Raw genomic sequence first — 25,825 nt, 5'->3', positions numbered from 1 at the left:
GTCTGTAAATATGTACCACTTACCTCATAAGCCACCTTTGGATAAAAATCCTCTAAACAAAAGCCAGGGATGTGGTTCATTTGGCAAAGCAGTTGCCTAGCTAGCATGCACAATTCTTCAAGGTAAATCCCCAACACTATCCCCCCAAAAGAGTACACCAAAATATTTTTAATGTTTTAAACTTAGATATCAATGACATCATTTGAACAATGTAACTTCAAAAGCCACAAAATCACATCACTCACACACACACACACACACACACACACACACACACACACACACAGAGGGGGAGAGAGAGAGAGAGAGAGAGAGAGAGAGAGAGAGAGAGAGGGAGGTACTTTAATGTGACTCTCTTAAGAAGCCGATAACTGTACACTGGGTTTATAGTATCCTTTTCTTAGTAAATTCATTTTGCTTTGTAATAACTCCTGAATTTTTTCTGCAGCATAAGTGAGGATCCCAGCTACACACAATGTGAGAGTATCTCTGAGGAACTTCTCGGGCTAACCAACCAACAGCAATGCTGTACTGCATTTCTTGCTTCAAATGATAATATCATGCAAGTTGAACACACATAATTTCTTTGTATTCCTTTTAAGCAAACACAAAGGCATAAGGGCTTAAAATAAAGACATTAGAGATGATACATATGACCCAAGAAAGGGAAGGCCATGTGGCTTGAGGCTCAGTAGATAAAGTGCCTGTTTTGCAAGCGCGAGGACTGGAGTCTGATTCCCAGTACCTAAGGTGCAGGCATGATGGCGTGCATTTGTCATCCTAGTAATGGGGAAGTGGAACAGGATCCCTGGGACTTCACAGCCAGCCAGCTTAGTCTACTTGGCATGTTCTAGGCCAGTGAAGTACCCTGTCTCAGAAAGAAAGGAAGAAAGAAAGGAAGGAAGGAAGGAAGGAAGGAAGGAAGGAAGGAAGGAAGGAAGGAAGGAAGGAAGGAAGAAAAGAAAGAAAGAAAGAAAGAACCCAAGAAAAGATACCTGAGGTTTCCAATGGCCTCCAAATATATCTCACATGTGCATACATACATTCATACACATACGTGGGTCTAGAAAAAAAAAGAACTTTAATCCTTGTAAAGCAGAGTTCTATGAAGAGAGCTGTCTATCTTTAGGTGGACTCTGCCTGAGGTAGGGTAGGGGAAGGGAAGCAGGGAGGTAAGGTCATTAGCTCCTGGGCATGGGAGCTGCCTCCAGCCTTGCAGCCCTTCTTACCCACGCTGCCCTCCAATAACTTTCCTTTCCCTCTCAGTACTGGCTTTGGATGCCATGGAAGCTATGAGGGAAACCCTTTGTTTCAGTGGGTCAACCCTAAAATGGTGCCTCATCCCTTATAATCCTAACATCCAGGTCAAGGAAAAAAAAAGATTGCCATGAGTTTGAGGGCAGCCTGGATACCATAGTGAGTTCCCGAACAACCTGGGCTATAAAGTGTGACTGCCTCAGAACATGAGAAAAAAATAAAATGGTTGATGTAGTGGTTTGAGTAAGAATGCCCCACCACACTCATGAGCTCATATGGTTGAATACTTAGGCACCAGGGAATGGAACTCTCTGATAGCATTAGAGGGATCAGGAGGTGTGGCCTGGTTGAAGGAAGTGTGTCACTAGGGAAGGGCTTTGAAGTTTCAAAAGGCCCAGTCTCCCTTTCTGCTGCCTACAGGTCCAGATGTAGAACTCTCAGCTGTTCTCCAGCACCACATCTGCTAGCATGTCACCATGCTCTCTGCCATGATGATAATGGACTAAGCCTCTGAAACTGTAAGTAGACCCGGTTGAATGCCTTCTTTTATAGGAGTTGCCATGGTCATGGTGTCTCTTCACAATATTACAACAGTGACTAAGACAGTCAACAAAGGCAGCCCAACTTTGGGCAGAGAAACTACCATGTTACCAGCTCCTGTTCTGGATGCTGGTGACTATGTCTCTCTTAAATCGTCACAAATTATATTAAAAGATAAATGTTGGCTTTCAGGTTATTGTGTATTTTTTTTTTTCAAGACAGAGTTTCTCTGTGTAGTCCTGGATGTTCTAGAACTCACTATGTAGACCAGGCTGGCCTCAAACTCAAAGATCCACCTGTCTCTGCCTCCCAAGTGCTGAGATTAAATGAGTATGCCACCACTCCCCGTGACACAACATATTTTTTGAGTAACAGATGGAACATCACATGATAGTCTGACTGCTGGTCTCATTTTCTGTAAATTCAGTTACCCACAGACAGCCATAATCTAAAAATATTAAGTAGAAATTTCCAGAAATAAAGTTATACAATACACACCCTTCTGAGTAGTGGGATAAAGTTATACTACCTCATCATATCCTGCCTAGAATGTGAATCATCCCTATATCCATAGTATCCACGAGGTATAGGCTATCTGCTGGCTAATCACTTAGTACTTCCTCAGTTATCATGGTTGACTACGGCAGCACTGTTCAAGGACCCTTATTTTACTTAGTAAAACTGAAGAGTAATGATGCTATCATTGCAGCATATTGTTACAATTATTCTGTTTTATTGTTAGTTACTGGTATGTATTATTATACTTAATTTATAAATTTCCTCATAGCTACATATGTGCAGGAAAAATATACACACATACATACATAAACATATTTGGAAGGAGTAGATCTAGCCTTTCACCAAATGTATAGGAACACCCATACCATATTTCATAGTCATGTGTAAAAATAAGGAAATGGATCTATTTTAACATGAAATAGATGGAAGACTTAAGTATAACAAGTAAAAAAATCTAATTAGAGAAAACAATAGATATAAGTCCTCATGACCCTGGATTAGGTAGTGGTTTCTCAAATGTAACACCAAAATAATACACAAAAAGAAAATGAATTTGACAAAATTAAAATTTAAAAATTTGTTCTGTAAAAGACACCATCAAGGAAATGAATACAACCCACTGAGTAGGAGAAAGACTTACAAATCATTTTTCTAATGAGGGCTGACATCCAAATTATTATTGCATCCTTAATGTTCAAATATTTACATTATGGTTTAACAGTAGCGAAATTACTGTTATGAAGTAGCAACAAAAATAATTTTGTGATTGGGGGTCACCACAACACGAGGAACTGTATTCAAAAGTCACAGCATTAGGAAGGATGAGAACCACTGTCTTATGGAAACATACTGTCTATATGTTCTTTATGCAGCTTCCAAGGGCCTAACTTCTCACATTCCCCTTCCATCTAACTTACTTGCTATCCACTACTTTAATGTTTTCTGCTATTCAGCCAGGTCTTTTTTCCCCCACCATCTTTTATTAACATCTCCAGGATAGCCAATTTACCTAACAAATTATTATGTGTCCAAGTTGCTTGGCACAGGGCCTGCCTGTCTCACTCACTCAGTGTACAGTACCAACACGTAATACATGATTGCATTAGTGTGTGCTTTTACATTTCTCTGAAGTAATCATGATTTGTAATGATTAAATAATCATAAAACATATGAAATACTGGGGCTGGAAAGATGACTCAGTAGTTAAGAGCACTGGCTGCTCTCAAAGAGGACTGGAGCTTGGTTCCCAGCATCCACATGGCAGCTCACAAATCTATAACTCCAATTTTATGGAATCCAGCACCCTCTTCTGGCTTCCATGAGCACTGCCTGCATAAAGTAACATATATACAATAGGATTTGAATGTTTTGAAACTTTATATTATGAATGAAGGGAGGTGATAGTTGTAAACATGTACTTGGTGACACTGTACTGCTACCTAAATGTGTTTAAATTTTAAGTTTTGTGGCACATATATAGTCTACCACATTTTTTTCAGCCAGATGATTTATACCTTTCTATCATTTTTGCCCTAAATATATGATCTCAACTGGTTGCCATGAATTTAGTTTCTTCTTGCCTTAAATACTTAACTCGTTTCAAAGTGCAAACATTACTGTCAGAGTGTAACAGCAAATGCTCCGTTTTAGTTTGGTACTAATGGCCATCATCAAGGTGGTTTCTTCCCCTCTTCTGAGTTCTTCTTGCTTTGGTTCCAGTCTTCATCTTGCCTGAAATGTCTTAGCATTTGTTACTTGGCCACAGTGCTTTCTGCTGGAGAGGAAACTGTCTGGCATTAAGACATCTGGCCTTTCCCCATATTAAGCTACCAAGGCTTTCAGAAAGTAGCAAAATTGGTACACTTACTGGGGGTAAGTAAGTGTAAAAGCCATGAACTTATGTGACCTTTAAGAGGTGGGGGTCTGGTGCCAGGTCTTCAAGTCACTGGAGGTGTGCCCTTAAGGGTGATCGTGGGAACACAGCACCCACCTCACTCTTTGGCTTTATGGATGCTAATGTAAGAGGTTTTGCCCTTCATATATTCATGCCACAAAATTACCTCACCATAGGCCCCAAATAGCAGGCCAAACCAACACAGAATCTCCAAAACTAAGAGCCAAAAATAAACCTTTCTCTTTATAAGTTGATTGTCTCAGATATTTTATATCACGATTTTTAAAAGACCTGACATTGCCGGGCATTGGTGGTGCATGCCTTTAATCCCAGCACTCGGGAGGCAGAGGCAGACAGATTTCTGTGAGTTTGAGACCTGCCTGGTCTCCAGAGCGAGTGCCAGGATAGGCTCCAAAGCTACACAGAGAAATCCCATCTCGACCCCCCTCCCAAAAAAAAAAAAAAGACCTGACATCATGACACTATACTATGCACATACCACTCAACTCTCTACCTCTTTTTTTTTTTTTTAATCTGTGAATGATTAATTCAATATCTTGGCCCAGAAATGTAGCCATGCTGATAGGTATAGCTCAGTTTACCAATACCACTGACCAGCATGTTAAATAAACCTCCAGTTTATTTACCCATTCTTCACATAAAGAACATTTATATTATTTCAATCTTTTAGTATTAAGAAGTTTTATGTCATGAATGGATTTGTGGAATTTTTAAAGGTTTGTTTTAATGGGGTTTGGGGATGGCTCAGCAGTAAAAGCACTTGCCATACAAGAATGAGGACCTGAGTATGGCCCCCCTAGAACCCCCACAGCCAGCAGACCAGCTAGCCTAGTGTACCCAGCTGCAAACCAAGAGACCATGTCTCAAACAAGGCAGAAAGCAAGGACTGACACCTGAGGCCCTCTGACCTCCACACATGTGGCATGCGTGCATGAGTGTGTGTGTGTGTGTGTGTGTGTGTGTGTGTGTGTGTGTGTGTGTTTGCATGCACATGTGCTGCACATGTGCATCATACACAAATCAAAGAAATGGATGAAGGCCAGTAATGGCTCAGTGAGCAAAGGTCCTTGCTGCCAGGCCTGATGCCTTGAGTTTGATCTTCAGGAACCACATAATGAAAGGAGAGAAATGGCTCCTGTCTTGCAGCTCACACCTTCTAATTCACCCCCACTAAGTTAATAGATGGAATAAAAACTTTTAAAGATGCAGATGAAAAGATCAGGATAAAAATATTAAAGATATTAAAATTTATAGTTTTTCTAACACTGGAAGTAGTCATGTGACAACCTGTAAAAGTACTTAAATATTCGATAAAATGTAACTTGACTCAATCCAAACAGTTTATTGAAAGCTTTCCCATATTTAGGTTTATTTGGTCATTAAGTTTTCCTTTAGCATATCACTTAGATTTGGCTAAAAGCTTAATGGTGTTCCAGAGCTGAGTTTTACTTTCGCTTGTTAATAACCACCCTATTGCTCATGAGACAAACACAAACAAACACACTCTCACACTATTAACAAAAGAGCTTTCTGAAAGTAGCATTAACCATCTGTAGCATTTCATTCTTGAGCAAATAAATCAATAAAGAACTGGATGTGTTTATATTTCTCATTAGAGCAGTTCATGAAAGGTCTTAATGGGGCAAATAAATCAATAAAAAACTGGATGTGTTTGTATCTCTGCTAACCACAATTCAAGAATGGTCTTAATGGCCAGGCCCTTAAGATGCAAAAGCTTCTCCCTGAGCATTGACGTTTTAGTAGGAATATTTAACACAACATGCCTTAATGTTGGAGCTGGAACAGCTCTGACTTCTTCCTCAACTGTCTCCTGCAAGGCTCCCATCTCCTAAATTCTTTGAGCACTCCTTCAACACATGTGTCTGTTTCATAAGGTTAACAGACATGATAAAACATCTGTCCTTGGGCACTTATATACCAATACAAAGGTACTGATTAAAGTAACAAAGAGTAATCTGATATATGTGTCATACAATACATAAGTATGCATCTCTTCAGCTCAAAGAAATCAGGACTCATGAGCCCTACACCACTGAAGTGCATAGTGGCAAAAGAGACTGAACTAATTTTCCAGGCAATGAGTTTCCTGGGAAGTAGCCATTCTTTTTTTTTTTTTTATGTATGAAAGTGAGGGGCTTATAGGACAGCATGGCAGACATGTTCAGTTATTGACTGGAAGCAGCAAAGGCTCCTGGCCAGTGCAGGTGGTAGACAAGACTCTCCTGATGCCAGTTCTAGAATCTTGGAGGATTCAACTACCCTGAAGTCATTCCAAGTTTGATTCAGCTAACACTGGACAGAGTGTTACCTTGAGCCATTGTGCTGATGTTTATATTCCACAAAAGGTATGTATGGTAAGCAGAGGGATTGCTACCATGACCAAGAAGAAAATGAATGCAGTGATAGCAACAGGAGCAGGAGCTGTAGGTCAAACATGGGAAAACAGGGTTAAGCAGTTTTTAAAACAGAGAGACTCAATTCCATGGCATAAGACCTTAAGAGAAAAACTCTTCAAGTACATTTGTGGCTGGGCATTTCAAAAAAATTTCAACAAGTAGGGAAAGGAAGATGGAAAAGTAAATATAAAGTGAAGTCAGGAGATAAGTCTTTGTAAAAGGTCAGAATGATGAACAAACACAGAAGCAATCAGCATGAATGATTTGAACTTCCAAATGCTAGGCAAGGAGGCTATAGTCCAAAACAAGTTAAGATCTGCAAAAATGCCAGCAAAATAAATGAATGGTGTTCTTAGTGAGGTTAAAGCAAAAAGGGAACTTGCCTGGTGATAAAAGTGATGCAGAGAAAGCAGAACTTCTTGGCTTTTAGTTTCTATGAATTCTATCAACAGAGGCAACCTTCGGGTTAAATGGATAATTAACAACACTAAGGGGGTAAAGTTCCAGAGGAATGAATGATCTGAATGATCAAGTCTATTCATCAAATAATTTCTACCAATAGAGCTAAGAAATAAAGTCACTGGATTAAAGAAAATTTTATGAATTACACAAGTAAAGATTAAGTCTGAAAAAAATCAAGGAAATTATTGCTGCATTTTGCAGAGCATAGAGTGGCTGGTGAAATCTACCACTATAGAAAGAAGCAGGCATGCTGTAGCTCCCTAGTAGATTCTGAAAAGAATTCTTTCAGCGGGGATACTAGGGGTATGAGAGGAAAGAGCCATTATATATTCTTTTCTGATCATAAAAGAACTGTACAACCATAAAAGGAAAGCACAGAAACATGTAAAGAATAAAAGCCACCCATAATCCTACAGTCCAGATATAACAACTGTTAAAATGTGCACATATCTCTAATAAATACATATTTTTATCTTCATTTGTATCATACAAAATTCTCATCTCACTTAAAGCTCTTTGTGAATATAATTTACAAAATTCTTAGTAGTTTAACACATGGAGGCAAAACCAATTATGTAACTGTAAATGACATAATTAATGGCAATGATTATAGCTCACAAACTCTAACGGTGGAAAATCTTGATACCTAGGAAGCAGCATGCACTAATCCATTTATTTTACCATGTGTACAGTAAATACTATCTACATTATGTACCCTGATCTACAGCTGGACATACAGTCATGAGGAGATGAACATAAAACCCTGCCCTGATGGGGTTTCCTTTCTAAGTGGGGAAAGAGACAATAAAGATAATGATAAACACTAAGAAGAAAAATAAGGCAGAAAAGATCATTCGTTGAAGAAAGTGGCTGCTTTTTGTCCAATCTAAAGAGTCTGCCTGAGGCTAAGGTGAAAGTTTTAGATTAATTCTATTGGCAGAGGAAATCTCAAAACAACCTAGTATAGACTCTGTCATGTGGTTATTAGTGATAGCTCTAATGAAGACTTATAATGATAAGGAGCAAGAAAATGTAAAATATGAGGAGAAAAGGAATGGAGTTAAGTAGAATGGAGCTAAGTCCTGTGTTCAAGGAGATAAACAGATTAAGAAATGGAATAAAGGGAATGGTGACCTCAGGGCAAGTTCCCACCCCACTAAGGTTCCAACTTGGGAAAAGGAACTAAAGAAAAACTTAGAGCTGGGTGTGGTGGGGCACACCTTTAATCCAAATACTCAGAAGGCAGAAGCTGGTGGATCTTTTGAGTTTGAGTCCAGCTTGGTCTACAGAGTAAATTCAAGGACAGCGAAGTTTAGGCAGTGAAAGGCAAAGCTGGTAGAGATGTAATTATATGTTCCAGCCCCAGTAAGAAGCAGAAGCAGGCAGTTTCAGCCACATAGTTCTGGCTTTAGAGTTAAGGATAGAAGAACCGGTTTATGGAATTTGCCTCATCACCCAAGGAAAGATGCTGAGACCAGGCAGGTGTCAGGGGTTTCCTGAATGGACACCTAGAGAGGCCATTTTGTGAAGCTGTGAAGTTGAAGCCTGGATTGCTTTGGAGACCCCAAGACATTGGAGATACCAAAGTCATGGGATACCTACTGAGGAGAGCTGCTAACTGGGAATAGAACCAGCCCAAGAGAAAGAAATGTGTTGTAGTCAACAAAGCTGAAAGGAACTGAAGATCTGGGGAGCATTTTGACATCAGACATGTGATGCAGAGTTTGGAATTTGCTCAGCTGGTTTTCAGTCTTGCTCTGGTCCAACATTTCCTCACCATGCTCCCTTCCCTACGTTTTGGAATGGTAATGTATATCCTGTGCCATTTTGTTGGAAGTATGGGATCTGCTCTTTTGATTTTGATTTTAAGAGGGATTACAGTTAAGAGGTTGTATGAATCTCAGAAGAGACTAGGAGCTTTGGGCTTTGAAACATTGTTGGGACTGTGAAAGACTAAGGGGAGTTTTGGAACTGGACTAAATGCATTTTGCATTATGATACTGTTAAAGGCCTATACAGGCCACAGAATGGAATGTGGTAGTTTGGAAGAAATTGGCCCCCATAAACTCATAGGGAATGGCACTATTAAGAGTTATGGCTTTGTTGAAGTAGGTATGGCCTCGTTAAAGGAAATGTGTCACTGTTGGGCTGGGCTTTGAGGTTTTCTATGCTCAGGATACCTCCCAGTGTCTCAGTTAACTTCCCATCATCTTCAAGACTCTCAGCTACTTCTCTAGCACCATGTCTGCCTGCACACAGCCATGCTCTCCACCATGACGATAGTGAACTTAAATGTAAGTGAGCCACCCCAATTAAATGTTTTCCTTTGAAAGAGTTACCATGATCATGGCGTCTCTTCCCAGCAATAGAAACCCTAACTAAGACAGGCTTGAACCAGATCATTATGGTTTCCGCATGGAGAACAGATTGAAGGGAGAGGGAGCAAGCAGGCAGAGAAGGATGGACCACAGCAATGCAAAGACTAATAAATGCATGAAGGCCTTCACACAAAAATGTTTCTGTGATCTTAAAAGTAATTGCTAATAAGTGATACATTTTAAAAATAATCTACAGGCAAAAAAAAATCTACAGGCTTCAGCACAAAGGCACACTGATCACAGTTGATGCTAAAGTGGGGGGTGGGTATGGGGGACCGAATATCTCTGTTATGGAATATTCTGGGTTCAGACCCTGGCTGACATAAACAGTGATGGTGCCAGGAAACTCTGAGTCACCATTGTATTGTTGATTAACACCAGGCTGTAACTTTACCTGGCCTGAGGGTAATATGCCTCTTATTTTGCATCTGTATGGGCCTAAGCTTCTGGATAGGCCCTCACCTTGGCAGAGAGCTAGAGAGATGGGAGTAATGGATGAGGACAGAAGGAGAGGAACAAAGCGGGCGAGCAGAGAGGGAGAACAAAGAGAAATGGTTGCCTCATAGTGTTAGCATGGTGGTTAAGGAACACCAGAAAAGATGATTAATAAAGGAATGGCTCTAGTTCCACAACATGGAACTGAGAGCTCTCTGAAGATGACAAGATGCCTGTGTTTGGTCTTTATCGTCATTGCGTTCCTGGAAGCTTGCAAGTTCACACACCCCGACTCAGGTAGAACCTCATGGCTGTCGTGGGTTAAAGCTGAGGCAAGCCAGGCCACAACAGGTGGGGAGCAGTGGGAGGGGTGAGAGAGTTGTAGACACTGCATATTCTACCTTTGCTTGTGCTTGAAACATTTTAATAATTTTTAAATCAATATAGTGAGATTAATGATAAAGACAAGAATTCAACAATGAATTTCCCTTTAAAGAATTCCAAGAAGCTGAAGTGATAAGGACAAATTTAAATAGGAAAAAGGCAACAGAGAAAACCACAAACTCCCATATTTGGTTCCAAAATGCCAAGTGAACAGTACAAAATGGACAAACCTAGATGACTGTTAAAGGAAGTGAAACAGCCTGGAGTTTTAATTCACTACAGCAAAGACAGCAGAGAGACTGCCAAAAACTCACAGTAAACTTAGTTCATAGTTTTTAAAGAGGAATATGAAGAGAGATGATTGTCTCAGGAGAAGACTGCTTTATACCTGCTGATTTTTGCAATTCTAGAAACCCCTTCTAATTTAGCCTGTGTTCAGCCATTTCCAACTATATTATATGAGGAGTGGATGAGGGAGCAGGAAGAAATAAAACTCTGGAGATAGGAGTAATAAAGTCTTGAAAGACCCCAGAAGAGGTACTTTCGCAGAAGGAGACCCATACCCAGGAATCAGCGAGACCACGGACTTGGATGCAAACCGCAAGAGGTTTTATTGGAAACACGGGTACCCGGGGCGACTTAGCTCCGGTGGGGCCAAGCGCACTGAGCCAAGGGAGAGGGGTCCTTATATAGCAAAAAGCACGGTGCAGAAGCGAAAAGCATAGTTACAGGGATTCTATTGGACAATTTAATGAGGTACAGAGCATTTTCTCAAGGTCTGATAATTAGGCAAAGCGGCCTTGGCTCTATCTCATCTTGGGTACAACAGACTTGGCAGTTCCTCCCTCCACGTCCAGATGGCTGACCTTGGGACGGAGCGTTCCCCATCGGGCGGGAGCGTGGGGGCGGGGCCCCTGGGCCGGCCTGCCTGGTGCTCTCCCTCCCGCCGCCTTGCGGGCTCCTCGCTCGGCCCCAGCCCCGGGGCGTGGTGCCAGGCGGGCGGGCCAGGGTGAAGGCTTGGGAGGGAGCCGGTGGCCAAGCGTGTGGGTGCACGCGCGTACGGGAGTGTCACCAAGAGAGAAAAAGCTAAGGGGCAGGGTCTTTCAAGGGGTGCCCCCCAACATCTGCAATCACAGCTGCAGCAGGGACAGCGGGATGAGGGGAAGCAGGGCGGCGGGAGCGCCCCATTTCCTCCTCGGCCAACTCTCCTCCCGCCCCCACCCGATCCCCATCCTCCCCAGCCCATCCCGCCTGCTCCAGAGAGAACACCCAGCACCGGCACAGGCGGGGAAGACAAAGAGGCAGCGGGTCTTTCAGTCTCATGGTCTTTCTTCTTTCCATTCCCATTGAGGTAAAGGACAGCATCACCATCCCAGTCACCTAAGACTGGAACAGTTCACAATGTTTCCCTCTCCCTCTCCTGTCACATCTATATAAAAACATCCCTTGTAATTGCTTTTTCTCCCCCCTCACAATGGTGACAGCCTTCCTTACCCTGATGCCATATTTTCCTTTGGGACCAGGATATCCTGCAAATCCTTTTTCCTCATAGCATCACAATTAACTTAATCAAGATATTAAAATGAAAGGCTATTTTCTCTGGAAAAATGGAATAGGGGTGAGATGTGAGTAGAGAGAAGAGATTCTGTTTTTATTGACAGAAGGACGTGAGCATGAGATGCCTTGAATATTTGCAGACATTGTTCCTATCCTGAGATAGCAGATAGAGATGGGTGAGACACTGTGAGAAGGACCCCAGAGGTGAAGAGGATACAGTATAAAGCTAAGCTCTGATGAGACAAGCTATGGCTCAGCCCACCATGAAAGCCAGTTCTATCAGTCTTTTCATTTACAGAATACAATAAATCCCTTCCTGTCAGACAACTCAGGCTACATCTTCTCTCACTTAAAAGCATGCTAAGTGATGAACTCAAGGACATTGACTTAGTGATGGGCATGATATCACACCTAGATATGACAACATCCTTCTCCCTGAAGAACATTCTCCATATAGCTTCCAATCCACTCGCATTCTAAAATGGAATGTTTTTCTTCTCTTGTAACTTATGATGGCTACTATAAAATCCAGACTCCTCAACTATAGCAGAAAAAAATTTCCATACCTTGTTCTTGTCTGTTGACAGCTTTGGTCTCAGATCTCAAGACTCTTATGCCTTTTTCAAGACCCTATGTTTCCTCTATCTGAAATTCCCTTCCACTGGATGGCTAATGATCTCAACTGCAAGTCATTCTTCAATGACAAGGGAGAGTTCCAGGAGATGAGAAGATAAAGAAGATAGGAAAGTTGGGGTCATGAGGCCTTGTATAGATGATGTCTTATACCAAGCAACCTTATTAAGAAGTATAACACTAGAACCTCAACAATTAAAAAAAAAGAACTCTCTCTCTCTCTCTCTCTCTCTCTCTCTCTCTCTCTCTCTCTCTCCAGTTGCTTCTTATTTCAAAGAGTGCTAGGTTGGTTTAATATCTACAAGCCAATTAATGCAAATATCATATCAATGAAAATAAAAGCAAACCACACAATTATCTTGACAGTAAAAAAGCATTTGATAAAAATCCAATATCCAACCCATGATCAAAAACATTCAACAAACTATAAACAGAAGTAAATTTCCTAAATCTGATAAAGGACAACTAAGTCACCCCTATCCACGTCCATACTTTATTTAATGATACAAGAAATTTCTTCTTGAGATCAGAAACAAGATAGAATATTGGCTTTTATCACTTCTATTCTACACAGACTAGAGACTACAGCTAGTCTAGGTAAGCAAGTAAAAGAAAAGGGATGTAGATCAGAATGAAAAGTAAAACCCTCTCATTTGAAAACAACATGATTATGTTCAAAAAGCTAATGAACAAGTCCAGCAAGTGGCAAAATACAGGCTCAATACATTAGTCTAACAAGTAACAACCTCAAAATATTCACAATATAGCACTAAAAAGAAAATAGTTAGGGGTACATTTAACAAAATAAGGGTTAAATACTGAAAACTAAATGTTCTTTGAAAAAAAAAGATCTAAAAAGATAGAAATCTTGTGTTCACAGATTGAGAGCTTAACATTGGTAAGACAGCAATATTCTCAAAATGGATTCAACACAATCTATCGAAGTCCCAGCTACCCTTAGGCTCTTTGTTGTTTTCCTTCAGGAATCAATTAAATGGTGATGAAATTAACATTGAAATGCTGGTCACAGGACCCAGAAAATCCTATACCATCTTGTAAAAGTAAAACTTAGGGGGCTGAAACTTCATAGTTTCAAAAAAGGCAATGTATAGCCTATTGGGACAGAATAAAAATGTAGGTATGAACTCATGTTTATAGCTGAATGAGTTTTACAAGGGTGCCAAAAACAATTCAATGAGAAGAGCAGTCTTTTCAAAAAATGGTGCTGGAACAACTATACACCCCCATATCGAGTTGGACTCTTGCCTCCTATCATATGGCAAACAAAGGCCTAAAGATGTAAATGCAGGCCCTTTCCGCTGACCAACCCAGGAACTAGGTGAGTGAGTCTCTGCCCTTACCCAACTGCCGCCCAAAACATCACTCACCCCTACCACCCGCCCCCCTCCCCTGCCTGCACCTGCTGGCTTGGGGTAGATACACCCAGGCAGGGAGGAATCTGGTAGCACCCCACTCTTCCATCCCTTTCTGCCTACTGACCCAGGAATGAGGTAAGTGAGCCTCTGCCCTTACCAACCCCCCACCCAAACCATCACTCACCCCGACCACCCCCCAACACCCCTCCCCCACGCCTGTGCCTGTCTTCTTGGGGTAGACACGCCCAGGCAGGGAGGAGCTCCCTGCTCCCTGAATCTGGTAGCACCCCACTCTTCTATCTTTTCTGCCGACCGACCCAGGAACGAGGTGAGTGAGCCTCTGCCTTTACTCAACTCCCACCCAAACCATAACTAACTCCGACCACCCCCCCACACACACCTGTGCCTGTCTTCTTGGGGTAGACACGCCCAGGCAGGGAGGAGCTCCCTGCTCCCTGAATCTGGTAGCACCCCACTCTTCCATCCCTTTCCGCCAACCGACCCAGGAATGAAGTGAGTGAGCCTCTGCCCTTACTCAACCCCCACCCAAACCATCACTCACCCTGACCACCCCGGGCCTGCGCCCGCCTGCTTGGGGTAGACACACACAGACAAGGAGGAGCTCCCTGAATCTGGGAACACCCCATTCTTCCATCTCTTTCTGTCAACCGATCCACAAGGAGTGAGGAGACTACCAGGAGAGGCAAGACCACCCAGAGTTGTGGACATTGAATTCCTGGCCCCCAAACACCACTGGGTCACAAGAGGAGATAAAGAGACCCCCACCTGCACCCACTAAAAGAAGATATGGGAAGAAGACAGAATAAGATTTTCACTCAACAACAGAAAGACCAATATGACACCACCAGAATCTAGGGACTCCACTCCAGCAAGATCTGAAAAGCCCAACACAGAGCATGAAGATGAGATGGACCTCAAAAATTATCTCAGCAAGATGATAGAGACCTTTAAAGAGGAAACAAGAAAATCCCTTAAAGAAATAGAAGAAAAAGCAAACAAAAAATTACAGGAACTGGAGGAAAAGACAAACCAAAAAATTCAAGAAATAAACAAATCTCTTAAAGAATCTAAAGAAACCCAAGAAAAAACATCCAAACAAGTGAAGGAAGTCTTGGATAGATACCCTACAAGCACTAAGAGAGCATGGATGTCAACCCAGACTCCTGTACCCAGCAAAACTTTCAATCACTATAGATGGAGAAAACAAGATATTCCATGACAAAAACAGATTTAAACAATACATATCCACAAATCCAGCACTACAGAAGGCTCTGGAAGGAAAACTCCAACCCAACGAACATAACTACACTCACAAAAACACTGGCAATAGATAATCTAATTTTACCAAACACAAAAAGAAACAGGAGGGTGAAATCCACACACAATGACACCACCAAAACAAAATCCAAACAAAGAAAAACCAATGAACAATGGACATTAATATCCCTAAATGTCAATGGTCTTAATTTACCCATAAAAAGATATAGGCTAACAGAATGGATATGAAGACAGAATCCATCCTTCTGCTGTTTACAAGAAACACACCTCAATTTCAAAGACAGGCGATACCTCAGAGTAAAAGGATGGGAAAAAATTTTCCAATCAAATGGGCTCAAGAAACAAGCTGGGGTAGCAATCCTAATATCTAACAAATTAGACTTTAAACTGAAAACAATCAAAAGAGATGAAGAAGGGCATTTCATACTCATCACAGGAAAAGTCCATCAAGATGAAGTCTCAATCCTGAACATCTATGCCCCTAATACGAAAGCACCCACATTTGTAAAAGAAACATTACTAAAGCTCAAACCACACATAAAACCACACACACTTATGCTAGGAGACTTCAACAACCCCCTTACACCACTAGACAGGACCACCAGACAGAAACTTAACAAAGAAACAAAGGATCTGACAGAAGTTATGGCACAACTGGGTTTAACAGGTATCTATAGAACATTCCATCCAAACACAAAAGAATATACCTTCTTCTCAGCGCCACATGGAACCTTCTCAAAAACTGACCACATAGTTGGCAGCAAAGCAAACCTCCACAGTTACAAAAGGATTGAAATAACCCCCTGTATCTTATCAGACAACGATGCATTAAAGCTAGAATTCAACAGCAATACAAATTGCAGAAAACCTACATTCACGTGGAAAATAAATAACACCCAATTGCACCATTCCTGGGTTGAGGAAGAAATAAAAAAAGAAATTAAAGACTTCCTAGAATTTAATGAGAATGTAGACACAACATACCCAAACTTATGGGACACTCTGAAAGCAGTGCTAAGAGGGAAGTTCATAGCACTAAGTGCCCACATGAAGAAACTGGAGGAAAGTCACATTAGAGAATTGACAGAACAACTGAAAGCTTTAGAGCAAAAAGAAGCAAACACAACAAGGAGGAGTAGATGTCAGGAAATAATCAACCCGAGAGCTGAAATCAACAAAGTAGAAACTAGGAAAACAGTACAAAGAATCAATGAAAAAAAGAGTTGGTTCTTTGAGAAGATCAACAAGATAGACAAACCTCTAGCCAAACTAACCAAAAGGCAGAGAGAGAACATGCTAATTAACAAAATCAGAAATGAAAAGGGGGATATAACAATGGACACTGAGGAAATCCAGAGAAACTTTAGGTCATACTTTGAAAACCTGTATTCCACAAAATTGGAAAATCTAAAGGAAATGGACAGCTTTCTGGATAAATATCACTTACCAAAATTAAATCAAGATCAGATAAACAGTTTAAATCAACCTATAACCACTAATGAAATGGAAGCAGTCATCAAAAGCCTCCCAACCAAAAAAAGCCCAGGGCCAGATGGCTTCACTGCAGAATTCTACCAGAAATTCAAACAAGAGCTAATTCCAGTACTCCTCAAACTGTTCCGCACAATAGAAGCAGATGGGATATTGCCAAACTCTTTCTACGAGGCTACAATCACTTTGATACCCAAGTCACACAAAGATATGACTAAAAAAGAGAACTACAGACCGATATCCCTCATGAACATCGATGCTAAACTACTCAATCAAATATTGGCCAACCGAATCCAAGAACATATCAGGAAAATCATCCACCATGATCAAGTAGGCTTCATCCCAGGGATGCAAGGATGGTTCAACATATGAAAATCCATCAATGTAATCCACCATATAAACAAACTGAAAAAGAAAAACCACATGATCATCTCACTAGATGCTGCTGAAAAAGCCTTTGACAAAATCCATCTCCCTTCATGATAAAGATCTTGGAGAGAACAGGAATAACAGGAACATATCTAAACATGATAAAAGCAATATACACCAAACCAATAGCCAACATCAAACTAAATGGAGAGAAACTCAAAGCATTTCCTCTAAAATCAGGAACAAGACAAGGCTGTCCACTCTCCATATCTCTTCAATATTGTTCTTGAAGTTCTAGCTATAGCTATAAGACAAGAAAAGGGGATCAAAGGGATACAAATTGGAAAGGATGAAGTCAAACTTTCACTATTTGCAGACGACATGATAGTCTACATTAGTGACCCGAAAAACTCTACCAGGGAACTCCTGCAGCTGATAAACACCTTCAGCAAGGTAGCAGGATACAAAATTAACTCAAAAAAATCAGTAGCCCTACTATATACAGATGATAAATCCAATGAGAAAGAAATCAGGGAAACATCACCTTTCACAATATCCACAAGCAACATAAAATATCTTGGGGTAACACTAACCAAAAAAGTGAAAGACCTGTACAATAAGAACTTTGAGACTTTAAAGAAAGAAATTAAAGAAGATACCAGAAAATGGAAAGATCTCCCATGCTCTTGGATAGGTAGAATTAACATAGTAAAAATGGCAATCCTGCCAAAAGCAATCTACAGATTCAATGCAATCCCCATCAAAATCCCAACAGTTTTTCACAGACATTGAAAGAACAATACTCAACTTTATATGGAAAAATAAAAAACCCAGGATAGCCAAAACAACTCTTTACAATAAAGGATCTTCTGGAGGCATCACCATCCCCGACTTCAAGCTCTACTATAGAGCCATAGTTCTGAAAACAGCTTGGTATTGGCACAAAAATAGACAGATAGACCAATGGAATCGAATTGAAAACCCTGATATTGACCCACGCACTTACAAATACCTTATTTTTGACAAAGGTGCTAAATCTATACAATGGAAAAAAGATAGCATCTTCAACAAATGGTGCTGGCACAATTGTATTCAGACATGCAGAAAATTGCAGATAGATCCATACCTGTCACCATGCACAAAACTTAAGTGCAAATAGATCAAAGATCTCACCATAAATCCAGCCACACTGAATCTTCTAGAAGAGAAAGTGGCAATTACCCTTGAACAAATTGGCACAGGAGACCGCTTCCTGAACATTATGTCAGTAGCACAGACATTGAGGTCTGCAATTAATAAATGGGACCTCCTGAAACTGAGAAGCTTCTGCAAGGCAAAGGAAACAGTCAGTAGGATGAAACGACCATCCACAGAATGGGAAAAGATCCCACATCTGAGAGAGGACTGATTTCCAAAATATATAAGGAGCTCAAGAAGCCAGCCACCAAAACACCAAACAATGAAATTAAAAAGTGGGGTGCAGAACTAAATAGAGAATTCTCAACAGAGGAATCTGAAATGGCTGAAAGACACTTAAGAAAGTGCTCAAAATCATTGGCCATCAGAGAAATGCAACTCAAAACAACTCTGAGATACCACCTCACACCTGTCAGAATGGCTAAAATCAAAAATACCAATGACAATCTATGCTGGAGAGGATGTGGAGAAAAAGGAACACTCCTCCATTGCTGGTGGGAGTGCGAACTTGTAAGACCACTCTGGAAATCAGTATGGCGGTTGCTCAGAAAAATGGGAATCAGTCTACCTCAAGATCCAGCCATTCCTCTCTTGGGTATATACCCAAATAGGGCATGTACATACAACAAGGACATATGTTCAACCATGTTCATAGCAGCATTGTTTGTAATAGCCAGAACCTGGAAGCAACCTAGATGCCTAACTCAGCTAGAGAAAAAGCAATGGAATCTTGAAATTCGAAGGCAAATGGATGGAACTAGAAGAAACCATCCTGAGTGAGGTAACCCAGTCACAAAAAGACAAACATGGTATGTACTCACTCATATATGAATTTTAGACATAGAGCAAAGGATTACCAGCCTATAATCCTCTTCACCAAAGAAACTAGGAAACATGAAGGACTCTAAGGGATAAATGGTCCCCAGGAATGGAAGTGGCATGAACTCCTGAACTAATTGGGAGCATGAGGGTAAGGGGGAAGGAGATGCTACAATAAGAGCAAGAGAAGAGGAGTAGAGGAGAGGAAATGGAGGGGCAGAAATATTGAGTTTGGGGGAAAATAGAGGAAAGAGAGCAAGATGAGAGATACCATATCAGAGGGAGCTACTATAATAGGTCCGAGAAGAGATCTGGAACCAGGGAGATCTCCAGAGACCTACAAGAATGACACGATCTGACAATCCAGGCAATGGTGAAGAGGATAACCTAAAAGCCCTTCCCCTAAAATGAGATTGATGACTTCTCTTTATGCCATCCTAGAGCCCTCACCCAGTGGCTGATGGAAGCAGAGACAGACATCCACAGATATACACTGAGCTGAAATCTGGAATTTAGTTGAAGAGAGGGAGGAATGAAGAACAAAGGGGTCTGTATCAGGTTGGAGAAATCCACAGGAACAGTTGGCCTGAACAAGGGAGAGCACTTCGACCCCAGATGCTGTCGGGGAGGCCAGTACAAGACTGATCCAGACCCCTGAACATGGATGTCAATAAGGAGGTCTCTGCACTCCAGGGAGCCTCTGGTGGTGGATTAGTATTTTTCCCTGGTGCAAGAAGGGACTTTGAGAGCCCATCCCACGTGAAGGGTTACACTCTGGCCCTGGACACATGGGGAAGGGCCCAGGACCAGCACAGGAAGATTTGGTGGACTTTGCAGAGCCCCCATTGAGGGCCCTACCCTGCCTGGGGAGTGGTGGGTGGATGGGGTGGGGGTTGGGTGGTGGGATGGGGGTGGGGGGAGGGAGATGGAGAAGGGACTTACATGTGAAACAAGCTTGTTCCCTAACTAGAACTAATAAATAAATTTAAAAAAAAGACAGAAGTTTACAACCAGGCAGGCAAAGGCCTGGCTGAAGAAAGATTAAAAGAAAGGGAGTGTTGTGCCAGGTTTGCAGAGTCCAGAGACTAACCCAAGGAGTCGACACTCTGATACAAAAGCAAAAGGTTTCTTTTTATTTCAAGCTGGCCAGCTAGGATCTCACTGCATGGCAGGCAAATGAGATGCCACCCAGCCAAAAAGAGAAGCTTTTAAAGGGACAGACCATAAGGTTGAAGGCCACAAATTACAGAGTTTCCATGGTTGCTTAAGGTCATACAAAGTACAGAGTTAGAAACTATACATTTTTTTTAATTTTATTTATTTATTATGTATACAACATTCTGCTTCCATGTATATCTACACACCAGAAGAGGGCACCAGATCTCATAGCGGATGGTTGTGAGCCACCATGTGGTTGCTGGGAATTGAACTCAGGACCTCTGGAAGAGCAGCCAGTGCTCTTAACCTCTAAGCCATCTCTCCAGCCAGAAACTATACATTTTAAGGGAGATACATTTGACTGAGCTAAGACAGGGCATGGGCTTGCAGGGTTACAGAGTCTGTCAGTTATCCACCCCCACCCCTCTGCCATTTATTACCAGCAATTAGCAAAGGAAAGTTAACAGGAGTGGTGGACAGTTACATCTCCTTCTTTGAGAGCAGGGGATCAGGTGCCAGTCATGCACTCCTGATTTAAGGAGTTATATTTTCCTTTATCACTAGACGTTCCCTTTCAGGGCCTAAGTTTTTAAACTTTTTATTAATTTGAATTTTTGGTCCCTGAGGAGCATAGGCCCACTACCCAGAGATAAAAGTGAAAATGTATGGTGTGTGGCAAAGTGTGATTAGCAAGATTTAATAAGCTATTTAAGCAACCAGCTCAGAACTGGGAATTTTAGAGTGTACCACAACTCTATGTCCTGGAGCTCTCCTCCACTAACTTGAAACAATTATTCCATTAAGCTGAGAGCTGCCCATTGTGAAATCCGATACCACTTGGGGCCTCAGGAGACTCCACAGCCTGAATTCAGAGGAACACAAGTCCCCTTCTATGAGCCTATTGTCTGTGGTTCTTAGGTTGTTTGCTTACGCTTGTGTGTGTTACTTTGACATAAGTGTGAAGTAAAGCTTATATATTCAAAACAAAAAAAAAAAAGATGTAAATGCAGGAGCATAAACAATAGAACTTGCAAACATAGGAATACATTGTCAGATAAGACAATGATTTATTTGTCTTAAGCAACAAAAGAAAATTGAAATTCATCAAAATTTAAAACTTTCCTTTTTTGAATAAAGTGAACACAACACACTGAATGAGAAAAGATAATGGACTAGTAAGTGGACTAGATAATGGACATACTAACACATACAACTCAACAACAAAATGACGAGCTCCCCAATTCTTAAAAGATAAGACTTGAATAGTTATTTCTCTACAGACGACATTCAAAAAGCAAATAAACACACACACCAAAAAAAAAAAAAAAAAAAAAAAGTTCCTCAATGCCATCAATTCCCAGAGAGGTACCAATATGACCACAAGGAGATGCCACTTCTGACTGATTCATTAGGACAGCTATAATCAGAAGAGCATGATCACTGCTACAACAGCTGCAAGGGGCCATGAGACCAAAAAAGGTAGATGGACCCAGGACTGTTGTGTCATGAATTTGGGACTTTCTGACAGAAGTATGGTGGTCAAGACAGCAAAAAGACTGGTGATTTTCCATTACCTGGGTCAGAAGAAGAACAATTTTGTTACCATCAGGACATAATGGTTTCTCCAAAACCAAGAACACACCATGTTTGTCTCAATCTAATGCCAAAGATGGCAGACATATTCTCAACATTAGGCTCTTCTCATACAGTCCCATACACCACTTAAAGGTTTTGTCTACAAACTATGTCAGGAAGTTCACTAGGATTATTCAAGGGCACTCATTGTGATTACGACCCAAGACGGCTGTAGTCATTTCAACTTTGTCCCTACAGTTTGCAAGATTCAGAGGAGTCATAACTGTCACATACTGCTAGTAGGCCAGTAAAGTGGTAATGTTGCTTTGTTAACTGTTTGGCAGTATCTCACAAAGTAAAATGTAACTATACGACTAGGAAATTAAATTTTTAGTTCCAATTGCAAATATAAGTGCACACAGAAATCTTTAAACAAATGGTAGCATTATCCCTAAGAGCTGAAAGGAAAAAACAAAAAACAAAAAACAAAAAACAAAAACAAAACCCCAAATTTCCTCAACTAATAAAGAGATCAATAAAAATGTGACCTATCAACACAATGGACTAGTATTTAGTCATTAAAAGGAAGGAAGTACACGCTAGAAGATGAATGAACCTTGAGACTTCGTGCTGGTTTTAAAAGGCCAGTCAGGACAAGCAGTGGTGGTGCATACCTTTAAACCCAGCACTCAAGAGGCATAGGCAGGCAGAACTCTGTGAGTTTGAGGCCAGCCTGGTCTATAGCACAAGTTCCAGGACAGCCAAGACTACACAGAGAAATCCTATCTGGGAGGGGGGAGCAGTTAGGAAGAGCATAGGTAATTCTACAGAGGCAGAAAAAGATGACTGGTTGCCCTTGACTACAGATGGGGAAATGAGGAAGGTGATGACAGCTAAAACTGACAGATTACCTAGGGGGTGTGTGTGATGAAGTGTTCTAAAACTTATTGGGGTGATGGCTACACAACTGTGAATAATCAAAAAAATTGACTCAGGTGCTTAAATAGAAAAATTGCATGATATATGTATTAGATCTTGAGCAGGGAAGAAAGAAAAACCTTTATAAAACCTTTGTTAAATTCTAATAACAAACTGTTGTAGATACACATCTCCACTGTTCCCAGTGTAGACCAGATGAATACCAGCAACTGATACTTTGGTGCTCATCTATTTTCCTCTACTAGACATACTAAACCAGGAGTTCCCTGAGGCAGGGATTTAACTACTGTTCCTTGGAATTCAGTGAGTGTCTGCACACTGTGTGCATGACATATGTTAGGATGTACCATAACTATTAGTCAAGACTACCTTTAAAGTGGTCCTGAGGGAAGCTTTACTTTAACTGGGTCCATCAGGCAAAGTCTAAAGAGGGCACATCTGAGCAGAAACTTAAATAATGAGAAAGAGAAGAGCATTCCAGGAATGAAGAAAACAGGAACGGCAAAAAAACATCAAGATGGGAACACTGCCCATCAGTACCTGGGATCTCAAGAGAAGGAAGTTACATCTACAATGAACTCTATACCCTCTACAACAGTGAGAAGCAGAAGTGTCTTCCATTCATATTCAATAGTACTTCTTAAAGCTACTTCAGCCAGGGGAAAGAGGGTTTTACAACTCTTCACTGTTCAGGATCATCACAGATTTTGAAGATGATCTTGATGATAATCACTCTTCAAGACAAAAAAAAAAAAAGGGATAGAAAAAAATGAGCAAAACTTTGTAATGACAGAAAGGGGTGGGGAAATGGCAGCTTTACAAGCACAGCTCATCAAAAACATTCTGCAGGCAGAATAATGTGCTCAACCTGCCTTCAGCCCCTAGAGCATGGTGCTTTGCATTTATAGTATTTTTAATCTGTAATGCTCCGAAGGATGGAAGGACAGCCAATATGCACATATTCAAAGAGGATTACAGTTCAAAGGGAGCTGTCCAGCAACCAACAGGCTGAAATCAGAGGAAATGTTCACAGACTGTTCACATACATGGCTCAGGGATGTTACAGAGATTATTCACAAAATAAAGTTGCCAGCAGAACTTTGAGAACAATAGCAAGGGCTATTCCAGTCCCTTCTCCCAGCATTCAGGACCATGCATTTACAGATTCTGTAAAACTGCCAGAATGTAGTAGTCAAGGGGGCTGATTTTGAAACATCACATTCATGACAGAGAGAGAGAGAGAGAGAGAGAGAGAGAGAGAGAGAGAGAAGCAAAACAAGAATTAACAAGTATGAGTATAAACTTGCTTATCTCTACCTCAGGAACAACAATAAAAAAATGGTTTAAATTACTGAGCAAAAATTTGATGACTTTGTTGTTTTGAGACGGGGTCGTACTATGTAACCCTGGCTGGCCTGGAATTCATTAAGCAGGTCAGGCTGGCCTTGAACTTACAGTGATCCTCCTGACTCTGGAATAGTAGCATTCATTACAGGTGTGCTAGATCAAGGCAACAAAAGGCTGAACCAGTGAGCATCCAAAACCACTTTGAAACGCCGCTACCCTAAGGTTCCTACAGAATCAACCTACTAAGTTCAGGCACAGGTGACAAGATGACATGCACGCTATTGAGGGGAATGGTGTGGGCCTGGGAGGGCAAGACCGCCCTTGAGCATCGCCGGCGCTCACCTTCGGGGCCCGGCGGCGGTTCCGGCCGCTTCCCGCGGGACAAAAAGGCCTTGGGCAGCAGCAGCGATACGGCTAGGACAAGCCCCGAGGCTAGCGCCACTTTCTGCACCGTGGAGTACGCCATGGCTGCGTACTGCGGGGCCCAGGAGTTGAAACCGGAACCGGAACCGCAGCGCGCAAGCCGGCTCACTACCGACCCGCGGGCTGCGCAGACGGCGGCGCGCGAGGGCCAAGACTCTTGTGCCCTCCTCCACGCCGAGTGCCCTAGGGTGGTGCGGTGTTTGTCAACCGCAAGCTTCTGCCTTCAGCCCGCCCTGCAGCTGTTACCCAGGCACGAGCATCCCCATACCTGAACCTGGTTGTTTTGCATTCCTCTTTATATCTGTTCATCACTCACCTCTAACTCCTTGCCTCATTTGCAGGAGTAATTCACTTTCCCAGCATCTCTTCCACAACTCCATCTGCAATCAAAGGCGATAAAACCAAAACGCAGGACTGCTGAGCTCTAGCCGTACCTCAAAGCCTTCCAGAACCTACCATGACCTTCAAAAATGACATCAAACTTCTTTATCTGACCTTAAGGGCCTGCATGACCTAGTCTTACCAGTGTTCTTTGGAAACTGGATGACTCATTTACTACTAAATTTCTTGATTCGAGGGGAATTTGTTTATTCTGTTTCCTATACCTGGAAAATTCCTGCTGTCATCTTCACCTGTCAAAAACTCATCAGAAGAAACAGCTTAGATCAACCATTGTAATGAAACTTTTCAGCCAGCCTCTTTATGTTACAAAACCTTGGCTATGTCACCTGCCCCTGCTCCTTTAACAAATGTACTCTTTTAGTTTTAAAGTACACATGAAACTCTGAAGTTAGCATCGCAGGGTGTAACAAATCAAATGGGTTCCACTGGGAAACAGGTAGGTATCTAAACAATATCTGGACTGCAGCCCAGCTGCAAAGAGGAGTCAGGAAAGGCTCTGCTGGGGTGAAATTTGAGTTCTTTATTTAGTAGGCAGACAGGTGAGAGGGGTTAGGGTGCATTCCAGGAAAAGCAAAGAAAGCTAAGGTGGGGAAGCCCGGAGCTTCCTGCTGTGTTCAGAGAACTACCAGTAATTTATTTTAACTGGATGTGCAGCTGGTGACCAGTCATAAAGTGGTGAGACTGTAGATCTCAGAACTAGGTCCTGAAAAGGTATAGGGAGAACTTCCAGCTAAACATGAAGGGCATAACAAATGAATTGATCTTTGCTTTCCCCTAGACACCTCCCAAAATGAAAAAGGGTTATAAACCTACAAGACTAAAGAGAATGCTAGAAAAAAGGATAGCAGATGAGAAGGGTCAAAACTGTGTAAGGTGCACAGCAACACCATCCAATAGAAACCCAAGTCATAATTTCTAATATCCATATTAAAT

At 41.5% G+C, this 25,825-nt stretch overlaps 1 protein-coding gene across 3 annotated transcripts in view; it reads right to left on the bottom strand.

Annotated features, from left to right (window-relative positions):
- The window catches only part of Ric3 (RIC3 acetylcholine receptor chaperone), a 49,424-nt gene extending 24,891 nt beyond the window's left edge, over window positions 1-24,533 (bottom strand). For all 3 annotated transcript variants that reach the window (XM_027410041.2, XM_027410042.2, XM_035441328.1), the window contains exon 1: window positions 24,410-24,533. In XM_027410041.2, the coding sequence (XP_027265842.1) occupies window positions 24,410-24,533 (124 nt within the window). The remainder of the gene's footprint in view (window positions 1-24,409) is intronic.
- Between the last annotated feature and the right edge of the window lie 1,292 nt (window positions 24,534-25,825).

Source organism: Cricetulus griseus, chromosome 3, assembly GCF_003668045.3.
Source record: "Cricetulus griseus strain 17A/GY chromosome 3, alternate assembly CriGri-PICRH-1.0, whole genome shotgun sequence".
NCBI lineage: Eukaryota > Metazoa > Chordata > Mammalia > Rodentia > Cricetidae > Cricetulus > Cricetulus griseus.
Note: the sequence above shows the minus strand (reverse complement) of the source record. Positions and strands in the feature narration are given on the sequence as shown.